The following is a 27,843-nucleotide window of genomic DNA, read 5'->3' as shown; positions in this document are numbered from 1 at the left end:
CCTAGGTTGGGAAGACCCCCTGGAGAAGGGAATGGCAACCCACTCCAATGTTCTGGCCTGGAGCATTCCAAGGACTGTGTAGTCCATGGGGTCGCAAAGACACGACTGAGAGACTTTCCCTCATTTCGCAGTTCTGCAGAAGTTAAAGTTTTCTTCTTTGCTATATGCCTGCCTAAAAAAAGCTAAATGATAAAACTCAGTACACACCGCAATTAACATATCCTTTTTAAAATTCCAAGTGGCCTACACAAAGCTAAGCTTCCTCTTAAGCTTGTATCTGAGTCCAAAGACTGTTGACAATGTAACTCTCTTTTTAAATATTTATTTTGGCTACACCAGGTCTTCCTTTCAGCATGTGGGATCGAGTTCCCTGATCAAGGATCGAACCTGGGCCCCCTGCATTGGGAGGAAGGCGTCTTAGCCAGTGGACCACCAGGGAACTCCCTCCTTTTCTTTTCTTTTTTTAAATGTCCCAGGTGGCTCAGACTGTAAAAGAATCTGCCTGCAATGTGGGAGACCTGGGTTCAATCCCTGGCTTGGGAAGAGCCCCTGGAGAAGGAAATGGCAACCCACTGAAGTATTCTTGCCTGGAGAATCCCATGGACAGAGAAGCCTGGTAGGCTACAGTCCAGGGGGTCACAAAGAATCGGACACGACTGAGCAACTTTCATCTCTCTTCATAGTTGCTTCATAATGTTGTGCTACTTTCTGTTGTACGGCAAAGGAAATCAGTTATACATATACGTACATCCACTCTTTTTCAGGCTTCCTTCCCACTTAGGTCTCTAGACAGCACTGAGTAAGACAATGTAACTCTGACTAGAATTACCTTCAAAAAACATAATTAGCTCTACAGTGATACAAAGCAAAGAATTCCAGACTGCGGGGGGCAGGGGGAATTCAATATAGCTCTCCAACCAAAAACAACATTATTATATGCTTTGGGCTGCTGCCAATCTTTTCCTTTACATTCAGTTTTTTTCAAGATAGTTTTACTGTTTTTGCAACAAGAAAAAAAAGCTTCGCCAAGCTGGTAATTGACAAGCACACGGGCAATTAGCAGAGATAAATATCACCATGTTTCAGTTCAGTTCAGCCTCAGTTGTGTCCGACTCTTTGAGACCCTGTGGACGGCAGCACGCCAGGCCTCCCGGTCCATCACCAGCTCCCGGAGCTTGCTCAAACTCACGTCCATCGACTCGGTGATGCTGCCCACTATGTGTACACGTTTACAAATGTGGCACAGTTCACACAGGCAGAAGCAGAGGCGCCCCGGCAGCACTGTCTCGTCAGCCTCAGCATTTCCAAGCCACAGGCAAAAAACCCCTTCACCTCCTCTGAAAGCCTAGGACCCCGAGGCCCCGAGCTGTGATCCTCTTCATTAGCAACGATACACTGACCGTACTCCCAAACACCTTGGTGCTCGTTACTAACTCATCCCAAGTCCATCACCCTTGAGGTTTCAAACTGGACCCTAAGGTTCTGTTCAGCCTAGATCCTCTCTCGGGGTTATGACTTTCTAACACATTTACCATCTTCTCCTCGGCCCTTTCTTATGTGAATCCCCTCTTCCTCCTATCCCTCTAACCTGCAGGGGCTCAATGACATATTCACGTGTCCACCTTCCTTCACCTTCCCCCTGACCTTCCCAGGCTTCCCTTAAGCATGTCAACAGAAGAGACTCTCCCTTGCCCACCCCCCTCATCACCCGCTGCCTCTAACCCTCAGGTGCCCACCCCAATGCCACCTTCCTCCGGGCACCCGCTTTACTCTGCACTGGTCAATGTCTCACTTTCCTTGACGGTCTACCTGGCGTCTACATTCCATCCCCTGGAGAAAAGAACAAGCTGCCTGACGAGATCATAATTAAGTAATCTGATAGAGGCAGCCTGGCTAATGAGGACTGAATGCACAGCCCTCCCCAGGCAACACCGTCTGCCCTTGAACCTACCTGCCCGCTAATTTGCTTCGGTCGTGTCTGACTCTTTGTGATGGTATGGGCTGTAGCCCACCAGGCTCCTCTGTCCATGGGGATTCTCCAGGCAAGGATACCAGAGTGGGCTGCCATGCCCTTCTCCAGGAGATCTTCCCGACCCAGGGATTGAACCTGGGTATCTTGCATTGCAGGTGGATTCTTTACCATCTGAGCCACCAGGGAAGTCCTAACCAGGACCAGTGGACACGTATTGCTCTGAGGCTATCAGGATTCAACGGGGGTAGAGTGTGTGTGAGAGTGTGTGTGTGTGTGTGTGTGTGTGTGTGTGTGTGGTCACTCAGTGTGTGTGTGTGTGTGTGTGTGTGTGTGTGTGTGTGTGTGTGGTCACTCAGTCGTATTTGAATCTTTGCAAACCCATGGACTGTAGCCTCTGTGTGTGTGTGTGTGTGGATTCAACGGGGAGTGTGTGTGTGTGTGTGTGTGTGTGTGTGTGTGTGGTCACTCAGTCGTATTTGAATCTTTGCAAACCCATGGACTGTAGCCTGCCAGGCTCTTCTATCCCACGGACTCTAGCCCACCAGGCTCCTCTGTTCATGGGGCTTCTCCAGGCAAGGATACTGGAGTGGGTTGCCATGCCCTCCTCCAGGGGATCTTCCTGACTCCGGGACCGAACCCACATCTCTTACATCTCCTGCAAGGGCCTCACGTGCCACCTGCACTTGAACCAAAGCAGTTAAGTAAAGGACAATTGAGCCAGGGAGAAGGTGCGCTCCCTGACATCATGGCAGCCACCCTCCTCTCCTCTGGCCCGCCCTCCCTGAGAGCTAAGTAGCTGGACCGGGGATTCTCTCTGCTCTGACCCACCACCACCACCACAAACAGCTCCCAAGCAACCGTGTGCAAGAAGGGGAAGGCAAAGCAACCCGGTGAAAATTAAATTACTGGTGGAAGGAAAAGCTAAGGTGGAAAGAAGCTGAATCTTTGAGCGTGCAGGTCTCGTTTTTACATTCATAAATGTGCAGGGAATAAGGTACATGCTAACTGGACACCCGCAGTGACCCCTGGGACAAGGTAAGGAGTCATTCCCTTTTACAAGGGTGTAAGTTAGGCATTTGGAGAAGGAAATGGCAACCCACTCCAGTATCCTCGCCTGGAGAATCCCATGGACAGAGGAGTCTAGCAGGTTACAGTCCAGGTTACAGTCACAAGAGTGGGACATGACTTAGCGACTAAACCACCACCACCACCACCAAATTAGGCATTATTTATTCACTTTCTTAAGGCTAGGTGTATTCATTAAAAAGAACACACCTAGGGACTTCCCTGCTGGTCCACTGGTGAAGACTCTGAGCTCCCAATGGAAGGGACCCAGGTTCCATCCCTGGTCAGGTAACTAGATTCCACACATTGCAACTAGGACCCAACTAACTAACTGCCAAATAAAAAAAAAATAAAAATTAAAAACAAAAAAGGAAAACTTTTGGAAACAAACTTATGGTTACCAGGAGGTAAGTGGGGGGAGGGGGGGCAGGATAAATTAGGAGATTGGGATTCACACACACATATTAATACATATAAAACAGATAACTAATAAGGACCTCCTATATAGCACACGTAACTCTATTCAATGCTCTGTGATGGTCTATTTGGAAACGAATCTCAAAAATAGTGGATATATGTTATACATAACTGATTGAAACCAACACAATATCGTAAACCAACTGCACGCCAGTAAAAAGTTAAAACAAAGGGAAAACTTATCATTTCTTCCCCTATTTCCTTTGTTGGAACAGTCTCTTACAAGGAACTGAAGAAACATGCAATGGTCCAAACACAACAGAGGCTTATTTCTCACTCACGTCCTAGTACTACTGGGAGGGCAAGGGGCGCTGTGGGCAGCCAGCTTCCTTCCCAGGCATTCAGGGACCTGTGTGCATGAGGCTCTGCTCCACAATCACGTGCATCCCAGACAACCAGGAGAGGGGAAAACTGTATAGGTTGCAAACAGGCCCGCCTGCATCACTTATACTTGCATCTGATTGGGTAGAATTGTCACATGGCCTCTAAGCCCCCAAGGGACGTTGGGAAATGTAGTCCAGCAGTGCATCCAGAAGGAAGAGGAGGCTGCCTCCAGTTCATAGCCCCAAGGGATGCTGGGAAGTGTAGTTCAATAGCCCCCAAGGAACGCTGGGAAAGTGTAGTTCAACAGTGCATCCGAGGCTGTCTCCAGGTCATAGTCCCAAGGGATGCTGGGAAGTGTAGTCCAATAGCCCACAAGGGACAGTGGGAACTGTAGTCCAGCAGTGCGTCCAAAGGGAAGAGGAGACTGTCTCCAGTCCATAGCCCCAAGGGATGCTGGGAAGTGCAGTTCAATAGCCCACAAGGGACGCTGGGAAGTGTAGTCCAGCAGTGCATCCAGAGGGAAGAGGAGACTATCTCCAGTTCATAGCCCCAAGGGATGCTGGGAAGTGCAGTTCAATAGCCCACAAGGGACGCTGGGAACTGTAGTCCAGCAGTGCATCCAAAGGGAAGAGGAGACTGTCTCCAGTTCATAGCCCCAAGGGATGCTCGGAAGTGTAGTCCAATAGCCCCCAAGGGACGCTGGGAACTGTAGTCCAGTAGTGCATGCACAAGGAAGAGGAGGCTGTCTCCAATGAGCAGAGAGCATCTCTACCAAACCCGTAGGTCCAGCTCCATGCCCTCAAAGATCTTTTACTACCAGAAAGCCAAGCAAGTGAAAAAATGCAGTTTGTTGTCATGGGGACGGTTAACCTTCATCTTTCCCACTATTTTCACTTCCCAAACCACTTTTTAACAATCCCATTGTTGTGGGAGGGAGGGTCAGGATGGGGAACACATGTACACCCATGGCCAATTCATGTGAACGTACGGCAAAAACCACCACAATATTGTAAAGTAATCAGCCTACAATTAAAATAAATTTTTAAAAATAAATAAAAATCCCATTGTTATTGAATATCACATTGGTCTGAAAGAGCTACCTTTCAAGAATATTATAGAAAGAAAAAAAATTTGTATTTTTCAGAACAAGTTTTGGTGGAGAAGAGGGAATAATCACTTGCAGCAAGCTGTAAATAGCACAACTAATGTACTGGTGCTGGGCATTAGATGAGTTTCTGAATTAAATGCTTTTCTACAAATCCAATACTAAATGGTCAAAATCAGTAACAAAATCTCTAGGAGACCTATTAAAATGCTGCCACACAAAATCCAGGCTAAAGTCTTTCCATGGTAAATTATCAGTTCAATATATTAACACTACTTTCATAGCTTTCCAAATTTTTTTTTATGTTTTATTTCGTATTGGAGTATAGCTAATTAACAAACACTGCTGTGATGGTTTCAGGTGAACAGAAAGGGACTGAGCCATCCATACACACGTATCCATTCTCCCCCAAATCCCCCTCCCATCCAGGCTTCCACATCATACTGAGCAGACTTTCCTGTGCTGTCCAGCAGGTCCTTGCTGGTTCTCCATGTTAAATACAGCAGTGTGTCCACGTCTATCCCAAACTCCCTGACTCTCCCTTCCCCCATCCTTCGCCCCTGGGAACCATCAGGTTATTACAGTGTATTGAGCAGAGCTCCCTGTGCTGGCCAGCAGGTCCTTGCTGGTTCTCCATGTTAAATACAGCAGTGTGTCCATGTCCATCCCAGACTCCCTGACTCTCCCTTCCCCCATCTTTCCCCTTGGGAACCAGAAAGTTATTAGAGTATTGAGCAGAGTTCTCTGTGCTGTCCAGCAGGTCCTTCTTGATTATTCATGTTAAATACAGCAGTGTGTCCATGTCCGTCCCACAGTTTTCCAAATTCTTAATAACGCAGAAAGAGGCCGAGAGAAGGGAAGAGGGAGGAGAGATGGAGTTTAAATCTACCACAACTAGCTTTCCTTTCTGCCTCATTTCATCCCCATGTTAATAATATACTTAAGTGGGAGTGATTCTAGTTTGATGGCCAGAACAATTAAGGATCAGCAAAGGCTCAGGATGGACAGTAAGATCTAGCTATGCCTGTGAGACGTTCCCTCCCAACTGGAACCACCGTGGCCAGGCCAGGCCAGCAATGACCACTTTGACCTCAGCAGGCAGAGCAGAGTTCCTCTAAACTGGCAAACCTCAGATCGACTTTCGAACCTGCCCTACACCAGAAAGCTGTTCTCACTGGAGGAAAATAGCATCTGACAGGGATGTGCCTGGCCCCAAAGAAACAATCAAAGCAGTGTCCTTAAAGGAGAGCCCCGGGAAGCAGCCTGGCTAGATCACTCACCCGGGTGGGTGACTCACCCTAAACCAGGGGGTTACCCGCTCCTACACACCGGCAGACAGCAAGGTCCATCCACTAGACATTCAGACTGAGCCTCCAACAGGGCAGACAGAAGCCACACACACAGCAGCAGCAGCAGAGCTCAGAAATGGAATCTACGCAGAAGACATTTTTAAAAACCAGCTGAATATACTCACAGATGTGAAAGAAGAACCATGAAACAGGATCAGCATGGTATCCAAAAGGAACATTCAAGAGCAATAACACAGGGCTTCCCCTGGCGGCTCAGTGGTAAAGACTCCACCTGCCAATGCAGGAGACACGGCTCAATCCCTGGGCCGGTCAGAACCCACAGGCTGCGGAGCAACTAAGCCCAAGCACCACAAGTACTAAGCAGGTGCTCTCGAGCCTGGGGGCTGTAACGACTAAGCCCACACATCCAGAGCCCTGTGCTCCACAAGAGAAACCACCACAGTGCAAAGCCCATGCACCATAACTAGGGAGTGACCCCTGCTCAGCACAGATAAAGAAAAGCCTGCAGAGCAATGAAGACTGGAACAACCAAAAATAAATCATTTTTTCAGGCCCTTAGTTGTGTCTGACTCTTTGTAACTCCACGGACTGTAGCCCACCAGGCTCCTCTGTCCATGGGATTCTCCAGGCAAGAACACTGGAGTGGGTTGCCATTTCCTTCTCCAGTGGATCTTCCTGACCCAGGGACCGAACCCGGGTCTCCTGCAGTGCAGGCAGATTCTTTACCATCTGAGAGCTACAGGTAAGTCCCTTAAAACAGTAAGAGAGGGAAAAAAAACCAACACTTTGGAACTTGGGAAAAAAAACTGAAAGCACACATTTAAAATATAATCGAGGGGCTTCCCTGGTGGCTCAGTGGTAAAGAATCTGCCTTGCGATGCAGGAGTCATGGGTTCAACCCCTAATCTGGGAAGATGCCACACACGGCTGAGCAACAAAGCCCGTGAGCCAGAACTACTGAGCCTGTGCTCAGCAACAAAAGAAACCGCTGCAACAAGAAGCCCATGCATCGCAACTAGAGATAAGCCCGCGCTGCATCAAAGACCCAGCACAGCCAAAAATAAATGAAATTTTTTAAAAAGGAAAAATGTACACTAAAAAAACTCAATGGTTTGGAAGACCGCGTTGCATGCCATCTCCCCAGACGAAGCAAAGTCCAGAGAAGAGAAAAATAAGACCAAAAAAATCAGAGCCAGCCCAAAGGATGAAGAGACAGAAAGGCTTGCTGTCTTCCCAACAATACTGCACACCAGCAGAGATGAGAACACCAGCTGCAAAGAAAGTGCAGAGGAAAAACCGTCTCCAACTCAGGCCTCTGCATCCAATAATCCAGTCACTGTCATGGTACATTAATGACGTTTTCAAACAAAGGTCTCAAAAGATGCTCGCCCACCCCTGTGTGTCTGAATATAGAAAACGATTTTTCGCAACTCAGGAAGATGCGGAGGATAAATTAATGATAAAGCGCACAGGAAATTAGGCAAAGAAACAAAGCCTATCATTAACCTTGGTGATAATGAAAACTTTCGGCGGGGCAAAAAAAAATTTTCAGAGTTTCCACCACCAGGTTTAGCCGCATTGGCACGGACATTCAGAAAACCATACCCACTGAAAACTGCTAACCCAGTGGTTCTCAAGCTGGGAGATTTTTGTCCCCCCAGCAGGGGACACCTGGTAAGGTTTTTCTGATCATCTCGACTACAGGGGATGGAGACGTCTCTGCAAGCATCTCGTGGGTGATGTCAGAGGTGCTGTTCACTGGCCCACACTGCACAGGGCCGTGCCCACCACAAAGAAAATCTGGCCCCAAAGATCAACAGCGCTAAGGCTGAAAAAAATCCCTCTTCTGACCAAAATCATGATAGTAGTTACACTGGAAAGTCAGGGGCCCCAAGATATGTGTCTGGGTAGTTGGTGGGAAGGAGGTGCATGGAAAAGAGACCACATCGCAAGTGGGAAGTCGACAGTCACCCAGAAACGGAACAAACAGAAGCAGCAGCCAAGATAGAATGTAAGCAAATGCCCAAAGAAATCAGCTGAGAAGTTTCAACAGCTTCTCTAGGGGGAGAGGAAACAGCAAGTGGGGAGCTGCTGGGTTTAATAACAAGCCCCGAAGAACTATTTGATTATTTAAACTGTGCAAGAGCCACTTTGATAAAAAATAAAAACAAAACTGAGAAAGATACACTAACAACTGCATCCCTTTCTTCCCTTGAAGAAGTAAAAATGTTGCCTTTAGAGCCCTCACTGTAATCTACTCTGCCTGGCTTCTCCCTGACCTTCACAATTCGCCTTTGATCTGAAAGTCTTGGTCACCTTAGAAGCTACCCCAACTCTTTCCAATTCATCCAACCAAGGCGGTAGATACTGCCTCCAACTTTACAGCCAGGAGATTAAAAAAAAAAAAAAAAAAAAAAGGGAAAGCCCAGATTTTTAAAAAAATGTGACTGTGCAATGCAAAACATCCTGGCTTTTCAGAACAGTCTGATTTGTTCAAACCTGAAATAAAGTTGTGTTCAGTAAGTCATGTCCAACTCTTTGTGACCCCTTGGACTGCAGCACGTCAGGTTTCCCTGTCCTTCACCAGCTCTCAGAGCTTGTTCAAACTCAGGTCCATTGTGTCAATGATGTTATCTAACTGTCTCATCCTCTGTGGTCCCCTTCTCCTCCTGCCTTCAACCTTTCCCAGCATCAGGGTCTTTTCCAGTGAGTCAGCTCTTCACATCAGGTGGCCAAAGGATTGGAGCTTCAGCTTCAACATCAGTCCTTCCAATGAATATTCAGGGTTGATTTTCTTTAGGATGGACTGGTTGGACCTCCTTGCTGTCCCAGGGACTCTCAAGAGTCTTCTCCAACACCACAGTTCAAAAGTATCAATTCTTTAGCGATCAGGCCTTCCTTATGGTCCAACTCATATCCATACATGACTACTGGAAAAACCATAGCTTTGACTATATGGACCTTTGTTGGCAAAGTGACATGCCTGCTTTTTTTTTTTTTTAATGAGATTTATTTATTTGGCAGTGCCAGGTCTTAGTCATGGCATGTAGGACCCAGTTCCCTGACCAGAGATCAAACCCAGGCCCCCTGAAATGGGAGTCTTAGCCACTGGACCACACTTCTGCTTTTTAATACACTGTCTAGGTTTGTCATAGCTTTCCTTCCAAGGAGTAAGCATCTTTTAACTTCATGGCTGCAGTCACTGCCCACAGTCATTTGGGAGCCCAAGAAAATAAAATCTACCGCTGTTTCCACTTTTTCCCCCGTCTATTTGCCATGAACTGATGGAACCGGATGCCTTGATCTTAAGTTTTTTTGAATGTTGAGTGTTAAGCCAGCTTTCTCCCTCTCCTCTTTCACCCTCATCAAGTGAGTCCAATTATTTTTTCAATGATAATCTACTGTGCTTGTACTTAGACAAGTTCCCCCAAAGAGGGGCCTTAAAATCCCTACTGGTCAACGCAAGAGGCTCCGTGTATCCCAGAGCCATGCAGATATCCGATCCAGTCAGGTAACAGGAAAACAACTGTTCCACAAGTTACACCCTCCCTCTCTGGGACACTGGCAAGTTTTTTTTTTTTTTAAAAGACCAAAAAAGAACCATGCAACCCTGAGCGCTTTCAAAGTCCATGTGGGTGGAAGGTTCGGCCAGGGAGAGCTCGGCTTGCAAAAATTTCTCCTCAAAGGATGGCCTGATTGCGGTGTGTGAAAAGTAAAAGAGGTAATGAGACTGAATAAAAAGTCTGTTCAGCCTTTAAATCCTGAAATAATCTCGTTGGCTGTTTACACTGCGCCCAGTGTACAAGGAGCCAAAGACTCCCCAGGGCCCCAAAGAAATCCACAGACCCGCGTTTATTTGCACGCTGACACAAATCAACTTTGGCAAGAGGACCGCTCCAAAACGCTATCACCAAATAGCAAAACCAGCCATCTCCAAGATGGGAGCCTGGTTTCTTCCGCCACGAAATAGAAAGGTGAGTGCAGAAATCCCAGCTCTTTAGGACAAAGTGAGAACCACTAAATTTTTTTACGAGTCTTTCATTCTTTTTCTCTTTTCTACATTTAGCTCTCGGGCAAAGTCGTTTTCTTTTTTCAAAAGATGAACGTTAGGACATGTTCCAAACTACTCGTAACTGGACCAGGAAGGGCAAAAATCCTTCCTGGTGGGGAAGTGTGATGCAAACCTCAAGTTTACAGCTTTTCACGCTTAGAAGCCTCTGGGTTTATGGGTGAGTCATGATGAGTTGGGAATTCCAAGGTGGCACTAGTGTGTTAAAGGACCCAACCACCAATGCAGGAGACTTAAGAGATGCAGGTTCAATCCTCGGCTTGGGAAGATCCCCTGGCAATGCAAATGGGCAACCCACCCCAGTATTCTTGCCTGGAGAATTTCACGAACAGAGGAGCCTGGCGGGCTACACTCCATGGGGCCATAAAGAGTTGGACACGACTGACTGACTGACACATAACAAGCTGAGCTAATTTCTAGGAAAGGAAGAACACCCCCCACCACCCGCCTCCACCTTCTGCACGTCAAAGCTCCAGCACCAGAGCTGGGGATGGGATTGGAGGGTTTTTGCCCAACTTCCCATCCCCGCATGGAAAACACGTCCCGAGGACCAGAGGTGAGAACTCGCAGGACCCAGAGAGGCAGAGGACGGCACAGGGGCAGAAAGATACATCTGAAGGCCAGTTGTCAGGCAGGTCTACCAACTGCAAAGCTATTTCAGCACGGGGGGGGGGGGGGGGGGGGAACTCACCCCCCCCCCTTTTTTTTAAACCGCACTGTGAATTTTTAAATACCAACGTGTCTTTGGAACTCTACTCTTCCCCCGAACAAACTGCAAACTGCAGCTGGCCTCAAAGTGGCCAGGACCTCACCGCGCCCAGGAGTTGCCTTGGCCACCACAGTACCCGAGCTAGCTAAGGCGGGGGCGTCCAGCCCTCATCCACCCACCTTTTCTGTCTATGGACCCCGGGAAAAGCGGCTGTGGGATTCTGCTTCAACACAGACATCAAGCAAAACGCAGAGAGACTGAGATAAATCAGCTTCCAATCCATAGCTTGGGGTTTCCCAGGTGGGCTCAGCGGTAAAGAATTTCTCACCTGTCAATGCAGAAGCTGCATGTTCAATCCCAAGGCTTGGGAAGATCCCCTGGAGGAGGAAATGGAAACCCATTCCAGGATTCTTGCCTGAAGAATCCCATGGACAGAGGAGCCTGGCAGGCTACAGTATGTAGGGTCGCAAACAGACAGGACCTGTGACTAAACAAAAATTCACACCCCAATGACATGAATGAATCAGCCACGGGTGTACATGTGTCCCCCATCCCGAACCCCCCCTTCCGCCTCCCTCCCCATCCCATCCCTCTGGGTTGTCCTTGTCCCAGAGCACTGGCTTTGCATGCCTTATTTCACGCGTCGAACTGGGACTGGTCATCTATTTCACATATGCTAATATACATGTTTCAAAAAACACCACAATATGGTAATTATCCTCCAATTAAAATAAATTAATTTTTTAAAGTGGAAAAAAAATTCATAGCTCACGTCTACAGATTCCGTTTTCAAAACCTCTAATGGTCTTTGACAAAGAGCTTGGCTCTTAGGGGAGCAAATATAGGGACATCAGTGACAACAGCTTGTCCTGATCAGGGGTTACCGGGTCACCGATCAGCATGACTCAGCACAACCCATAAAAAAAGCAGCCCCTTTCAGACCACAAGGCGCCCCGCCAAAGGCTCTGAACCCTCACTATCAGGAGCTCTGAACTGGGACATCACTCACCCGGGTGTGTGGGCCATCGCACCCACCCTGCACCCACTGTGTGTCCTGACGGCCCCCCCCACCCCACCCAGCCTACCTTCGGCATGCAAACCGGGTAGGACATTTAAGGACGGTAGCCTTAAGGGGTTTAAGGGTCTGGAGACCCAGGAGAGGGTCGCACTGGCCAGCTCCCTGCCCCCGCACCTACCCAGGAGGTCCTGGTTCCCAAGAGGCAACTTGAAACTCATCAAGGTCCCAAAGGAGCCGCCCCTGGGACCGGAGAAAGCCCGGGTGACTGTCTTTCTTCTGGGGGCGCTCACAGAAAGGCTCCAGCGTTCTCGGTTGGAGGGGAAAGGGGAAGGAGGGGAATCTAAGACGTGATGAAAAGGAGAAGCAAGGCTTCATTCCTTCCCGGGGTTAACAAACATTCCTGAGGCTGCAGGGGGCCCGCTGACACCCAGCAGGTGCGCTTCGGGCTTTCCAGTGAATCCCCCCAGGTGGCCCTTCTGGAATCTGAGGCCCTCCGCTGACATTTCAGAAGTCAGGCCCTCCGCAACCTGCGCACCCCGCCCCCCAAATCCCACACAAGTCTTCCACTTGCTAAGCTGATGGAGAGGAACTCCCACCAACTGCCGCGCTCAACCTACTGACAACGCTCCAGAGAGGGCCCTCATCAAAGCAGAGCCTCAGAGACGCGGACACGTCAAGGTCTCTGGAGTTCCTTAGGGCACAGATATTATTTCTGCTGCACGGGGGAAAAAAAAAAACACACCAAAAACGGCCTTTTGTGTTTTTTAGCCGGCCCTGGTAAACCTCAAGCTTACAAGTCAGTGTCAAGGCGCTGAACAGTTACAAATCTTGCTGGCCGCCTTTCTGGGACTGACTCCACGTGGCTCAGCTGGCGAAGAATCGCCTGCAATGCGGGAGACCTGGGTTTGATCCTGGGTTGGCAAGATTCCCCTGGAGAAGGGAACGGCTAACCCACCCCAGTATTCTGTCCTGGAGAATTTCATGGACTGTTTAGTCCAGGGGGGTCACAAAGAGTCAGACATGACCGAGCGACTTGCACTTCACTCGCCATGCGCGCACTTGAGATTCCAACCATGCCACTCCGGGGGAGTCAGGGTCCCTTTAACATCGACTCCGACCCAGAGAAAAGACAGTTCCTCGGCCAGCAGCCCCCGCAGAGCGCCCATAAAACCCAGCTCTCGGGAGTTACTCCTCCCATTTCCTTTTTTCCAGTTACAAAAAATGCAGATGAAGCAAGTATTTGTTTGAGTTTTACTATGTAAATAAAGCCTATTATCAGGGCCAGCCCTGAGGAAGAAAACAGCCTTCCCCACCCAGGTTGGCCAGGCCAGGGGCCTCCCGGAGCACCTTCCAAAAGAAGAATCAAGCACAGCTTTCCAAGCTAAAATCCTTTCAAAGCAAAAAGCGAGGGTGATTTTGTGCTAGGGGCACGTGGCAATACAAGACACTTCCAGTTGTCACACGTGTGAGTGGGTTACACTGCCAGTGGGTACAGGTCAGAGTTGCTGCTAGACACCCTACAATACACAGGAAAGGACCCCCCCCACCACACAGCAAAAAAAGGACCCAGCCCAGAACATCAGAAGTGCCAAGGCTGAAAAGCCCTCGTGGAGGTGGTGGTGTTAATTTCATCTCTCATTCGTGTCCGACTCTTTGCGACCCTGTGGACTCCTCTGTCCGTGGAATTCTCCAGGCAAGAATCCTGGAGTGGGTTGCCATGTCCTCCACGGAGATCTTCCCCACCCAGGAATCAAACCCATGTCTCCTCCAACTGGAGAAGCAGCAGAGCTATGCAAGGTCAAGATCTGACCCTCAGGGCCCTTCTTGAGAGGTGACCTCAGGGCTCACCTTTTAACCTCCTAGGACTTAGCTGTTCCATCTATAAAATGGGCTAATAAAACTCCATCAGGAAATCAGGGACTGAACTGGCCTTGTTCTTGGTATCACCTCCAGCTTGAAGTTGTACATTCCCAGGAGGCTTTCAACCAAGACACTCTTCATTATCCAAAGAGTGCACCCGCTTACACGGGATGAGGCTTCTTCCAAGTCAGAGTCTGTTAGAAATGAGCTGTAAAATAACCCAGCACTCTAATATGTAATGTAATTTCAGTGTTTCTTAAATGCAAAAAAAAAACCTATTAGAAGATTCATTATTTAATGAGCCCTAGAGATGTTTCAGTAGCTACTGGGAAAGAAAAGATTCAAAGCTTGGATTAATCCAAATTCTGGTGGTGGAACATGTTTCCCCAGTCTCCATCACAGCAATCTACTTTCATTTTTTAAGAGATTATAATGGGCACACTTTTCTACATCCTTTCTTAATAAAGTGACAGTTAATTACTTTAGTTGTTAACAACCAGCTGTTGGATCATAAGCAAGCATCATAGATGATTTAATCCAGGAAAAAAAATGCAAGCTGGTGAAACACCGCCAATACCACGCAATACAACATGTGGTTAAGAAATACACATGCGCGTGTGGCAGCATGCACGTGTTCATAGGTGTACACAAATGTGCGTGGAGATTTAGCACGGGCATCCCAAACTGTCCTGAATCCTCTCCATCCGAAGCAAAGAAACCACATTATCGCCAGTCACAGTAGAACGCCTAGGAAACGCAAGCAGCAGTTTAAGGGGGGGTCACAGGAGCATCTCAGATTACAATCACAAGCAGCTTTATTTCTGCAAAACCCCGAGGCACAATCTGAAAAGGCAGAGCATGTACACTGCCGCCAGTGTAGCCACACAGAGACACACAGACAGACAGACACATACACAGACACAGAGTGTGTACAATGCTACCAGTCTAGACACACCCCCGCCCCCCCAAGACACACACACACACATACACAAACCATAGCAACCACCCGGAGAGCCCCCTGGAGCTAAATCAGGAGTCAACAGCCCCCTGCGGTCTGCACAGGCCCTGCTGTGTGTCCACAGGCTCTACCGCCCCGCTCCTTCGGTTTGTAGAAGGGGGGCCCTCTTGCACAGAAAGATGAAATACCACTAATAACTCGGGGGAGGAGGGGGAGGGTTACGACTTGGGGTACAGAGAAAGGAGGAGGTACTCCGAAGTCCTTTTCCCCAGCTTCTGGTAAAACAACTGAATTTTTAGGTCTCTTTTCTTACCCTGTGGAAGCCCCCAAAGCAAGACGTTACCTTAAACAATGTTGTACCACTTATTCGATCTGCTGTAAGGTCCCAGGAAGACAGCTTGAATTGGATCTGCGTGTATTCTTTTCTAAAAGAAACACCTGAAGTTCTAAAGGTTTGGGGGATTCACCTGGTAACTTTTTAACCTTTACCATCCAAAATGCCCGGTAAAACTCATTCTTTAAAAGGCTCAAGCTACAATGATATAAGGCATATGCAGGGAGCACCAAGGTTTGCCCACTAGGCTGCCTCCCACTTTTCAAAGAATTCGATGCATTAATAGGTTGCACCTGGGTGAAATTTACAACAAAGACAGCCTCATCCCCAGTTCAACATAAATTCAGTGCACCCTTTTCCCTCAGAGTCTCTAGTTTATAACCACAAAAAGATGAGAGAAAATAAAAGATGAGTTTGGTCTCTCATTTGTTATCTAGGTAACAAAGTCACACCACCTCCTAAATTCAATCCGGTGGGGCAGGTTAGAAGTCACTTCAGTGCTTCCAGCCGCGGTGAAGCAGGAAAGCAGAGGAAAAAAAAAAAAACAACAGTAAGTCACCTTCAAACCCTTCTGGAAGCCAAGATTTTTTTTGCATTTTAAAGAGAACTTTGTCCCCAGGAATGTCACGGCCCAGACCTTCCAAAAGAAACTGACCAACAGACAGTTTTAACCAGTGGAAAACAAAACGACTGGTTTGTGTGTGTTTCTACAGGCTTATACAAGCTCAGCTGCTAAGTCTCAAGATGGCTTTTCTATTTCAAGGCAAGAAAATTCAAAGTTCTAAAGTAAACCCTACACACACACTCAGTTCAGTCGCTCAGTTGTGTCCGACTCTTTGCGACCCCATGGACACACACAGTAACAACTTATTATGGTAGTTCAAATCCCACTTTCATAAAGGACTCTGAAAACTTCCAGGTTTTTGTTTTTTTTTTAAGTATCCAGGGCGCCGCGGATCTATGGCTGGAAGCCAAACGTCAGTAAATATTGATGGGCTTTTGGGAATGGAGAAGCTGGCCTGCCGGCAGCTGCTCGCCCACACGTCCTAGAGATAAGGGGTGCGGGTCCAAGGCGGGGTGCAGAAACAAGCATCCAGACAGACTAACACAGGAGGGGCCGGCTCTGTCCACCCGGCGCACGTGGGAACGTTCCCCTCCCGACCTCTGGGCTGGCCCACAGGTGCAGCCCGGCACTAGCGAGGCCGGGTGTGACAGGGGAACCGGCCGGGCCCCTTCCAAGAGGGGGAGGGGAGAGATCCGAAACGGGAGCCATTGAAACTCTCGAAGGCGCCGGGAGCCGAAAAGGGCTGGGAAACAAGGAAGGGAGGCCCAGGTGGCGCCCGGACCACACACCTGAGGCGGGCCCCAGCGCCCCCACGTTCTCGCAAGAGACCCAGGTAAACGAGCGTCCCGGGCCCGGGGCGCCACCCGGAACCGACACCCCCCCCGCAGGGCTCCTGACCTCGACGAGTCTCCCGCCCCCCGAGGCCATCTCCCGGCTGTCACCGTGCAAGTCCCGCGCCCCCCCCTCACCTTGGTGATGACCAGCGGCTCGCCGTGCTCGCGGCCGCCCTTCAGGGTGAAGCCCCAAGGGGCGCCGCCGCTCAGCTGCACCTCCACCAGGCGCCCGCCATCGGCCGCCCGAGCCTCGGCCTCCACCAGGCGCTCCGGCCGCGCGCGGGGCTCGGCGCCCTCCATGGCGCAGGGCGCAGAGGCGGCGCGGCCGCTCAGGCCCCCGGGCCCGCCTGACCCGCGCCCATACGCTCCGGAGAAGGGCAGCCGGCCGAGGGCGAGGGATAGTCTCGGCGGCCCCGTTGCCGGCCGCGAGCAAACTTGCGCTGCAACTTACAAGAAAAGTGTCGGCCCGGGGCGGGAGGGAGCCCGCAGGACGCGCAGCGCTGCGCTGCGCACGGGGGAAGGCGGGCCCCGGAGGGGGCGGGGAGCGCGGGGAGGGGGCGGGCAGGCAGGGAGGGGACGGAGCCGCGGGGAGAGGCGTGGAGGGGCGGAGCCGTGGGGAGGGGTCAGGGAGACGCGGGGAAGGGGCGGAGCAGCGGGGAGGAGGAGGGGAAACGCGGGGAGGGGGCGGGGCGGGCCGGCGGGGAAGGGGCCGGGAGCCGCGCTGACGGGGCGGGGAGCAGCGCGGCGGAGGCGGGGAGCCGCGCCGACGGGGGCGGACCGGCGGGGACGGGGGCGGGCCCGAGGGGAGGGGACGGAGAGCCGCGAGGCGGAGGCGGGGAGTCGCGCCGAGGGGGACGGACCAGCGGGGACGGGGGCGGGCCCGCGGGGAGGGGGCGGGGAATCGAGGGGAGGGGGCGGGGAGCCGCGCCGACGGGGGCGGGCCGGCGGGGAGGGGCCGGGGAGCCGAGGGGAGGGGGCGGGGAGCAGCGCGGCGGAGGCGGGGAGCCGCGCCGAGGGGGGCGGACCGGTGGGGAGGGGGGCGGGCCCGCGGGGAGGGGGCGGGGAGCCGAGGGGACGGGAGCGGGCCCGCGGGGAGGGGGCGGGGAATCGAGGGGAGGGAGAGGTGAGCCGCGCCGACGGGGGCGGGCCGGCGGGGAGGGGGGCGGGCCGGCGGGGAGGGGCCGGGGAGCCGAGGGGAGGGGGCGGGGAGCAGCGCGGCGGAGGCGGGGAGCGGCGCCGAGGGGGGCGGACCGGTGGGGAGGGGGGCGGGCCCGCGGGGAGGGGGCGGGGAGCCGAGGGGACGGGAGCGGGCCCGCGGGGAGGGGGCGGGGAACCGAGGGGAGCGGGCGGGGAGCCCCGGGGTAGGGGGCGGGGAGTCGAGGGGAGGGGGGCGGACCCGCGGGGAGGGGAGCGAGCCCGCGGGGAGGGGGCGGGGAGCCGCGGGGTAAGGGGCGGGGAGCCGAGGGGAGGGGGGCGGGCCGGCGGGGAGAGGGCGGGGAACCGAGGGGAGGGGGCGGGGAACCGAGGGGAGGGGGCGGGGAACCGAGGGGACGGGAGCGGGCCCGCGGGGAGGGGGCGGGGAACCGAGGGGAGCGGGCGGGGAGCCCCGGGGTAGGGGGCGGGGAGCCGAGGGGAGGGGGGCGGACCCGCGGGGAGGGGAGCGAGCCCGCGGGGAGGGGGCGGGGAGCCGAGGGGAGCGGGCGGGGAGCCGCGGGGAGGGTGGCGGACCGGCGGGGAGGGGTGGGGAACCGAGGGGAGGGGGGCGGGCCCGCGGGGAGGGGGCGGGGAGCCGAGGGGAGGGGGCGGGGAGCCGAGGGAAGGGGGACGGACCGGCGGGGAGGGGGCGGGGAACCGAGGGGAGGGGGCGGGGAGCCGCGCCGACGGGGGCGGACCGGCGGGGAGGGGGCGGGGAACCGAGGGGAGGGGGCGGGGAACCGAGGGGAGGGGGCGGGGAACCGAGAGGAGGGGGAGGGGAGCCGCGCCGACGGGGGCGGACCGGCGGGGAGGGGGCGGGGAACCGAGGGGAGGGGGGCGGGGAGCCGCGCCGACGGGGCGGGCCGGCGGGGAGGGGGGCGGGCCCGCGGGGAGGGGGCGGGGAGCCGAGGGCAGGGTGCGGGGAGCCGCGCCGACGGGGGCGGACCCGCGGGGAGGGGGCGAGCCCGAGGAGAGCGGGCGGGGAGCCGCGGGGTAGGGGGCGGGGCGCGTGAGACGGGGTTTGGCTCGCGCAGCGCGCGAAAAAACGGGGGCCTCGCGCCGCGTGCGCAGGAAGTGGCAGCGTCTGGCTGCGTTCGCCGGGGGAAGAGCTAGCTCCGCGGGCGTAGGAACCGGCGTCTCGCGCCGCGCGTGCCGGGGGGAGAGCTGGCCCCGCGGGCGCAGGAACCGGGGTCTCGCGTCACGCTCGCAGGAAAGGGGGAGGGGCACGCGCCCCGGGGGTAGGGGGCTGACCCGGCGCGCTCAGAAACGGGGGGGACTCACGCCGCGGCCCGCGCAGAGAAAGTGAGGGCTCGCGCCGCGGCGCGCGCGCAGGAAGGTGCGGGTTAACTTGCGGCGCGCGCAGGAAAGGAGGGATTTTCGGGCCGTGCCCGCCGGGGGGAGGCCTGGCCCTGCGCGCTCAGGCATGGGGGGAATGGGGGGACTTGCGCCCCGTGTGACGGGAGGCTCCGCGCGCTCAAAAGTGGGGGCTCGCGTTGCGCCGCGTGCGCAGGAAGGGGCGGGGCTAGCGCCGCGCGCGCTCGGGAGGGCTGAACCGGCGCGCGCAGGAACCCGGGGGCTTGGGGCGGGGGCTCCCACCGCGCGTGCCGGGCAAAGGACCGGCCCGCGAGCGCAAGAACCAGGGTGCTTGCGTGGCGCCGCGCGCGCAGAAAAGGGGGATGCTCGCGCCGCGTGTGCAGCAAGGGGGCGACCTCGCGCCGCGCGCGCCCGGGCGAGGGCTGGCCCCGCGCGCGCAAGAACCGGGGCGCTCACGCTGCGCCGCGAGCTCAGGAACTGGGGGCTTGCGCCGCTCGTGACGGGAGGTTCCGCGTGCGCTAGAAGTAGGGGCTCGCGTCGCGCCTGGTGCGCAGGAAGGGGCGGGGCTAGCGCGTTGCGCTCCCGGGGAAGGGCTGACCCCCGAGTGCGCGGGAACCTTAGGGCAGGGGCCGCGCCGCACGCCCGGGAAGCGGGGGCTCTCGCCGCGCGTGCCGGGGGTGGCTTCGTGCGCGCAATAATGGGGACTAGCGCCGCCGGTGGCGGGGGGGGCCCCGCGCGCGGAAGGGGGGTTCTTGCGCCGCGCCGCGTGGGCAGGAACGGGGGGCTCGCACTGCGTGCACCGGGGTAAGGGCTGGCAGCGCGGGGAGGAACGAGTGCGCCCGCGCAACGCGCGCATGAAAAGGGGGTGGGTGTGTTTGTGTGTGTGTGTGTGTGTGTGTGTCCGTGTGTGTCCACTCTGGCAAAGTAGCACCGGGTGTGGTTGTGTGTGTGTGTGTGTGTCCACTCTGGCAAAGTAGCACCGGGGTAAGATCTGGCCAGCGCGCGGAGGAATGAGAGTGCTCGCGCAGCGCGCGCATGAAAAGGGAGGGTGGGTGTGTCCACTCTGGCAAAGTAGTTTTCCTTTTCTTCAAAGGTTTGTTAATTTCCCTGTCGAAGAGGGACCATAGAAAAGCAGTGTTTTAATGCTAAACACGGCACAGTCACTGTTTATGAATTGGCACCGGATTAAAATGAGGGATGTCAGAGACGGAGACTGGTCAGACCTGGCAAGAGCGCGTGCTTTCTGGGGGAGATGGGTTAAGATGAGAAAGCAGTGTTGGGGGCTCCGGGTTCTGGAGAATTAACCCCGTCCCCCCCACCCCGGGAAGGCCTGCTGACCGGCGAGAGAGCCTACTTCCCCGACCCTGAGCTCTCTCACCTCTCCTCCCTACCAAGCATCACCCTCGTGAGGCTTCGTGGCGTTCCGCGCTGCCCTCGCCGAGCCTGGCGCCTTTTCTGCCAGCGAGGGGCGGGGATCGGGCGGGGGCCGCGGGGAGGCCCAGGGCACATGACGCCCCCTCCCCGCGGCCCCCGCGCCCAGCACATGACCCAGGCCGGCCGGCAGACCCGAGCCGCGCGCGTCCCCAGCACGACCCACGGCCTCCCCGCGCCTCGGCACCTTCTGCTGCCCCACGCGGGACGCCGCCACGCAGCTCGTGCTGGGCTTCAAGCCGCGGGCCTTCCACGCGCTGTGCCTGGGCAGCGGCGCGCTCTGCCTGGCGCTCGGCCTCCTGCTGCTGCGGCCCGGGCGCCGGCCCGCGGGCCCCGGGGTCGCCTCGGCCCCGCCTCCGTGCGCATCGTGCGCGCCGCGACCGCTTGCGACCTGCTCAGCTGCCTGGGTGATCGCGCGACTCGCGCGGGGTGGGGGGGCAACCTTCGATGTGCGAGTGAGGGCGCCCGGCCCGCGGGTGGGGACCCCCTTCTTGGGAAGTGAGGGCGCACGGCCAGGAACCCCTCCGTGCGTGGTTCAGGGCCCGCGAGTACTACGCGGGTGGAGACCCCTCCGCGCGCCGTTGAGCGCGCGCGGCCCGCGAATAGGCCTCCCTTTGTGGGTGAAGATGTTGGGCCCCCAAGTAGGAACGCGTCTGTGTGTTTTTTCAGGCCGCGCCTAGGTGCGCAGTTGAGAGCCCGCGGCTCACAGGTGGTCCTCCGTGGGAGGTTGACAGGGTGCGGCCCGCCAGTGGGGACCCCTTCGTTGGAGTTGGGGGTGCACGGCCCATCGTAGGTGGGGACTCCTCCGTGTGAGGGTGAGGACACCTGGCCCGCGAGTAGGGACCCGTCTGTGCGTTTTGTGGGGCCCCCATACTTCGGTGGGGACCTTGCCGTGGGTGGTTGAGGGCGCCGGGCCCGCGGGTGGGGCTTCCTCCTTACGTGGTTGAGGTGGCGTGACTCATGAGTAGGGACCCCCTTAAGGGAGTTGAGGGCGCACGGCCCACGTGTGGGGACACTTCCGTGTGCAGGTGAGGCCACCCGGTCTGCGAGTAGGGACCCATCTGCGTTTTCTAGGGCGTGTGGGCCACTCCTTGCCCAATTGAGGGCTCGCTGCCCTCAAGTGGGGACCCATCTGTGCGTTTTCAGGACGCGGGTACCGCCGTGGGGACCCTTCCCTGTGCGACCCGCGGGCCGGGACCCCTCTGTGCCCAGTTGAGGCCCGCTGCCTGCGAGTGGGGACCCCTCCGTACGTGTTTAAGGGTGTACGACCCGCTGGTGCACACCCCTCAGCGCGCGGTGGGGACCACTGCGTGCGCAGTCGCGGACGCACGGCCCGTGGGTGGGGGCCCCCAGTGCACGGTTGAGGGTGCATGACCCACGGGTAGGGTGCCCTCCGTGTGTGGGTTAGGGCATCAGACCCACCAGTAGGGACCCATCCGTGCATTTTTCAGGGATCAGGTACCTCCGTGCTCAGTTGAGGGCGCGCTGCCCGCGAGTGGGGACCCCCTCCGTGCGCAGTTGAGGGCCCATGGCCCGCGAGTAGGGACGCCCTTCCTGGGCGTGGAGGGTGCACAACCTTGTGGTGAGGACAACTCTGTGCGTGGTTGAGGGCGCAGAGCCCACAATTGGGGCCTCCTTGGTGTGCAGTTGAGGAAGCGCGTACAGCCTTTAGGACCTATTCGTGCGCGGTTGATGGTGCGTGGCCCGAGAGTTGGGAGCCCTCCGTGTGTGTGCTCGAGGGCGCGCGGCCTGCTAGTGGGGACCACTGCGTGAGCGGTGGAAGGCCCACGACCCGCGGGTGAGAAGCCCTCCCTGTGCTTAAGGGCGCGCTGCCCGAGTGTGGGGACGCCTCTGCGCGCGGTTAAGGGTGCTCGGCACGCAGGTGCAGACCTCTCAGTGTGCGGTTGAGGGCGCACAGCCCAGTAGTGGGGAACACTGCGTGCGCAGTAAAGGGCGCACACAGCAAGCGGGTGCGGACGCCTGTGTCTCCCGGTGAGGATGCCAGGCCCGCGAGTTGGGACCCGTCTCTCTTTTCCTGGGCGTGCGCACCACGGGTCGAGACCCCTGCATGCCCAGTTGAGGCCCGCGGCCGGCGAGTGCGGACCTCTCCTTACGCGGTTGAGGACACACGGCCCGCGGGTGGGGACCCCTTTCTTGGGAGTGGAGGAAACACGGCCCTCAACTGGGGAACCCTTCCTGTGCGGGGAAGGACACCAGTCCCGGGTGGCCCCGCCCGTGCAAGAAGGGAGCGGCTCGGTGGTGTCTCGCGCTGAGCCTTGCGGGCAGGAAGGGGGGCTGGCGCTGCGGGTGCCAGGCGTATGGCTGGTCCGCGCGCCCAGGAAAGGGGGTGCTAGAGCCGCGCGCGCAGGAACCGGGGGGCTCGTGCAGCACCACGCGCGCAGGAAGTGAGGAGTCGGGGGTCGGGAGGGGGGGTCTCGCGCCGCGCTCGCCGATGGGAGGGGCTGGCCCGGCGCGCGCAGAAACGGGGTGGGGGGTGCTCGCGCCACGCGTGCAGGAAAGGAAGGGCTCGCGCCACGTGGAGGGCTGGCCCAGCGTGCTCAGGAACGGTGTGGGGGGCCCGCGCCGCGCCGCGTGGGCAGGAAAGTGGGGCTCGTGCCAGTAGAGTTGACATCACGGGCGCAGAAACCGGGGGACTCGCACCGCGCCGCGAGCGCAGAACGTGTGGGCTCACGCCGCAAGTGCCGGGAGTCCCTGCGAGCGCGCAGAAAGTAGGGCTCGTGCCCCAGGTGGCAGGGGACCCCAGCTCGCGCAAGAAGGGGGTGGCTCGCGCCGCGCCGCGTGGGCAAGAAGGGGAGGGGGCTCGCGTCGTGTGTGCCGGGGGGAGGGCTGACCCCGCGCGGGCAGGAAGTGGAGGCTCGCGCCGCGCGTGCGTCGCACCAGGCGCCCAGAAAGGGGGGCTCGCGCCGTGGGTGGCGGGAGACCCCGGGCGCGCAGGAAGGGAGGGCTCGCGTCGCGCGTGCCGGGGAGAGGGTTGGCCCGCGCATGCAGTAACGAGGATGCTCAAGCCAAGGGGATGCTTGCCCCGTGTGGGCAGGAATGGGATCTCGCGTCGCGCGTGCCGGTGGGTCGGCTGGCCCCGCGCGCGCAGGGCCCAGGGGCTCGCACAGCGCAGCGTGCGCTGGAGGGTTGTCTCGCGCCGCGGGCAGACGGGAGAGGGTTGACCCCGGGGCGCGTAGGAAGTGGGGGCTCGCTCTGCGAGTCCCGAGGGGTCCCTCGCGCGCAAGAAGTGGGGGCTCTCTCCACGTACCCAGGAAGCAGGGGCTCACGCCATGCGTGCCAGGGGTCACCGCGTGCAAAGGAAGGGGGGCTCGCGCCGTGCGTGCCGGGGGAGGAATGACCCCGCGGGCACAGGAACCGGGGGGCTCGCGCCGCGCCTTGTGCGCCGGAAGCGGGGGTCTTCTGCTGCGCACGCAAGAAGTGGGGCCTCCCGCGCACAGGAAGGGGAACTCGCGCCGCGCCGCGTGCGCTGGAGGAGGGGCTCGCGCCGCGCTTCGTGCGCTGAGGGCGGGGTCTCGCGCACGCAAAATGTGGGGGCTCTTTCCACGTACCCAGGAAGCAGGGGCTCGCGCCACGCGTGCCAGGGGTCCCCGCGTGCGAAAGAAGGGAGGCTCGCGCCGCGGGTGGCGGGGACCCGCCTTCTTAAGAAGGGGGTGTTAGCGCCGCGCCGCGTGGGCAGAAAGGGGGGGGCGGCTCGCGCTGTGGCGCACGCACAGGAAGTGGGGGCTCGCGCTGCACGTGCCAGGGGGCCCCACACGCGCAAGAAGGGTCGGCTCCCGCCACGCATTCAGAAAGGGGGGCTCGTGCCGCGGCTCCCGCGCCGCAGGCGGAGGAAGTGGGGGCTCACTGCGCGTGTGCTGGGAGTGCCGCGCGCGTGTGCGCGCAAGAAGTGGGGGCTCGCGTCACGTGCATAGGAAAGATCCGGCTTGCGCCGGGGGAAGGACTGGCACCACGCGCGCAGGAAGTGGGAGCTCGTGCGGGGGAGGGGGGTGTGCGCGCTGGAAACCGGGATCTCGCGCTGCGCGCACAGAAAAGGGAGGGCACGCTCTGCGCGCGGTGGGGGAAGAGCTGATCCTGCACGTGGGGGGTTGGGGGCTCCCAGTCAAGGGGCGGGAAGCAATCGGGCTACCGCGAGGTGCCCAGAGGGTGTGAGGGGCGGGTAGAGGTGGGCGCACCTGGGTGAGGCGGCCTGGGGTGGAGGTGCACTTGGGACTTCCCGCCGCCCGCGGGGAGTAGGGAGCTGCAGGCTACAACTGCAGCTCGGGGCTCGCGGTGACCTGGGGGGTGCGGAGGTGACTGGCGCTCCCCGTGGGGCCAAAGTCCGGCTGGGGCGGCGGCCTGAGGCCCAGCCCTTACCCGCGCCTGGACAACAGGCAGGAGAGGCGGCGGACACTAGGTTTCATCCCTAGGTGGGAAAGATCCCCTGGAGGGAGGGCATGGCAACCCGCTCCAGTATTCTTGCCTGGAGAATCCCTTGGACAGAGGATCCTGGTGGGCTACAAGTCCATGGGGTCACAAGGAGTTGGACAAGACTGAGCACATGATCAACCAAAAGATGAAAGACCATATTAATGCACCTAGTTTTTGGACGTGCCCTGTCCCAACACAGGGCCTCCCTTGCGCGTCAGCTGGTAAAGAATTGTGCAATGGGGGAGACCTGGGTTCGATCCCTGGGTTGGGAAGATGCCCTGGAGAAGGGAAAGGCTACCCACTACAGTATTCTGGCTTGGAGAATCCAGTGGACTCTACAGTCTATGAGATCACAGAGTCGGACACGACTGAGCGCCTTTCACTTGCACAACACAGTGCTGCTTCCTTCACCCTCCCACTGGTCAACCCCAGCCCCAAAGCTGGTGTTGACTAAAACATCTCAATTTAAACCTTAGATCTTACCTAGGGCTGAAATTCAGACCACTCGGTCCACTAAAGCATGAAATCCTTGTCTCCATAAATCACAGCAGCAGTGGTCTATCACATTTTCCGTTCAGTGTGTAATCATTGTCTGATCACCCAGCTGCCACTCAGAGGAGTTACACTGTCATTCCTTGAACTCAGGTGTAATTTTACCTATATCCTCACTAAACATCATGCCGCTGAGCTTTTTTTTTTTTTAATCTTCACATAAGGTATCCCTTCCTGCTTCAGTCAGTTCAGTTGTTTAGTCATATCCAACTCTTTGCAACCCCGTGGGGACTGCAGCACACCAGACCTCCCTGCCCATCACCAACTCCTGGAGCTTGCTCAAATTCATGTCTGTTGACTCAGTGATGCAATCCAACCATCTCATCCTCTGTCATCCCCTTCTCCTGCCTTCAATCTTTCTCAGCATCAGTGTCTTTTCAAATGAGTAAGTTCTTCGCATCAGGTGGCCAAAGTATTGGAGTTTCAGCTTCAGCATCAATCCTTCCAGTAGACATTCGGGACTGATTTACTTTAGGATGGACTGGTTTGATCTCCTTGCAGTCCAAGGGACTCTCAAGAGTCTTCACCAACACCACAGTTCAAAAGCATCAATTCTTTGCACTCAACTTTCTTTATGATCCAGCTGTCACATCCATTCATGACTACTGGGAAAACCATAGCTTTGACTAGATAGACCTTTGTCTGCAAAGTAACCTCTCTGCTTTTTATTATGCTGTCTAGGTAGGTCATAGCTTTTCTTCCAAGGAGCTTCAATTTCATGACTGCAGTCACCATCTGCAGTGATTTTGGAGCCCAAGGAAAAAAAGTGTGTCACTGTTTCCATTGTTTCTCCATCTATTTGCCACGAAGTGATGGAACCGGTTGCCATGATCTTCGTTTTTCAAATGTTCAGTTTTAAGTCAGCTTTTTCACTCTACTGTTTCACTTTCAAGAGGTGCTCTAGTTTCTCTTTGCTTTCTGCTTAGGATCAGTTCAATATTCATAAAACCACAGTCTATACTGACATTAATAAACATGCTGCAAGAGACAGCACCAAGCCTGCTGTCAGATAGGTGCCCTTCTCTCAGCCCCTCATAAATCTTTCAACATTCCTGGGATTACACAGTTGAGCCCATCTGTCTGTGGTCTCCTCCCACCGAGGCTTCTGTATCACGTTTCACATATCATGACAAGACTGTCAACCATCCATGGTGTGACATTACCTCTGTCTTGTGAGTGAAAGGCATAGCCACAATGTATCAACCTTGCACCCCTTTCGGAAGCATTCAGTATGACATTGAGCCCATGTGGACTTCTGCTGGTGACAGCTTTCTTTTCTAATAACTAACAACTCCGGCAGAATTTCCCAGAGTGTAGTATGTTTGTCAGCATGTAGGTTTTCACAACAGGTGGCCAAAGTACTGGGGCTTCAGCTTAAGCATCAGTCCTTCCAATGAATATTCAGGACTGATTTCCTTTAGGATGGACTGGTTGGATCTCCTTGCAGTCCAAGGGACCCTCAAGAGTTTTGTCCAACTCACAGTTCAAAAGCATCACCAGATGGGAAGAACTGACTCATTGGAGAAGACCGTGATGCTGGGAAAGATTGAAGGCAGGAGGAGAAGGGGATGACAGAGGATGAGATGGTTGGATGGCATCACTGACTCGATGGACATGAGTTTGACCAAGCTCCAGGAAATAGTGAAGGACAGGGAAGCCTGGCGTGCTGTAGTCCATGGGGTCACAAAGAGTCAGACACGACTTAGTGACTGAACAACAGGAATGTAGATTTTGTTCTTCTGGAAAGGCAGAGCACGTTTATTCTGTGGATTTTCTCACTTTTTTGGACATTCATTGCTTAGGACACGAGACTGAGCATGTATCCTTCTGGACCCTCTGAGCGTCCAAACCTAGACGTTTGATAGTCTCAGGAATGTGTGGACCACCTTGTCAAGTCTAAGGTTTATTTCCTTTGATAGAGCAGAGCTAAGTTAAATGAAAGTGGTCCTGCTTTCACTTATCAGCAAGCAGTGCATCGATCAACAAGGCAAATTGGACCAACTTTTATAGATTTATATCTGTATGTGTTAGTCCCCCAGAGGTGTCTGCTTCTTTGCGACCCCATGGACTATAGCCCACCAGGCTCCTCTGCCATGGGATTCTCCAGGCAAGAATACTGGAATGGATTGCCATTCCCTCCTCTAGGGGATCTTCCCAACCCAGGGATCAAACCTGGGTCTCCGCACTGCAGGTATATTCTTTACTGTCTGAACCACCAGGGAAGAGATTAAATCAGTAGCTAATCCTCTTCATGGAGTAGGGCACAGATTGTGTCATTTTTTATTCTAACAGATGTATAACTATAAAATGTAATGGAGGATGGAG

The 27,843-nt window shown here is 55.9% G+C and overlaps 2 protein-coding genes across 3 annotated transcripts in view; both read right to left on the bottom strand.

Annotated features, from left to right (window-relative positions):
• Positions 1-17,118, bottom strand: part of SHROOM2 (shroom family member 2) — a 130,497-nt gene extending 113,379 nt beyond the window's left edge. For both annotated transcript variants that reach the window (XM_065915586.1, XM_065915587.1), the window contains exon 1: positions 16,735-17,118. In XM_065915586.1, the coding sequence (XP_065771658.1) occupies positions 16,735-16,899 (165 nt within the window). In that variant the 5' untranslated portion in view covers positions 16,900-17,118. The remainder of the gene's footprint in view (positions 1-16,734) is intronic.
• Positions 16,929-19,218, bottom strand: LOC136153933 (uncharacterized). The gene is made up of 3 exons (XM_065916076.1): positions 19,075-19,218; positions 17,295-18,996; positions 16,929-17,104 (listed from the first exon to the last, which is right to left on the bottom strand). Exons 1-3 carry the CDS (start codon positions 19,216-19,218, stop codon positions 16,929-16,931), a joined length of 2,022 nt encoding a protein of 673 aa, XP_065772148.1.
• Between the last annotated feature and the right edge of the window lie 8,625 nt (positions 19,219-27,843).

Source organism: Muntiacus reevesi, chromosome X (assembly GCF_963930625.1).
Source record: "Muntiacus reevesi chromosome X, mMunRee1.1, whole genome shotgun sequence".
Classification (NCBI taxonomy): Eukaryota; Metazoa; Chordata; class Mammalia; order Artiodactyla; family Cervidae; genus Muntiacus; species Muntiacus reevesi.
Note: the sequence above shows the minus strand (reverse complement) of the source record. Positions and strands in the feature narration are given on the sequence as shown.

Coding starts and splice junctions, on each gene's coding strand:
- LOC136153933 (XM_065916076.1), bottom strand. CDS start 19,218: ATGCCTGAGCGCGCAGGGCCAGGCCTCCCCCCGGCGGGCACGGCCCGA. Junction 18,997..19,074: donor TTCTCTGCGCGGGCCGCGGC/GTGAGTCCCCCC, acceptor CTTTCCTGCGAG/CGTGACGCGAGACCCCGGTT. Junction 17,105..17,294: donor TCCCGGCCCCTTCCCCGCCG/GCCCGCCCCGCC, acceptor CCCCGTGCGCAG/CGCAGCGCTGCGCGTCCTGC.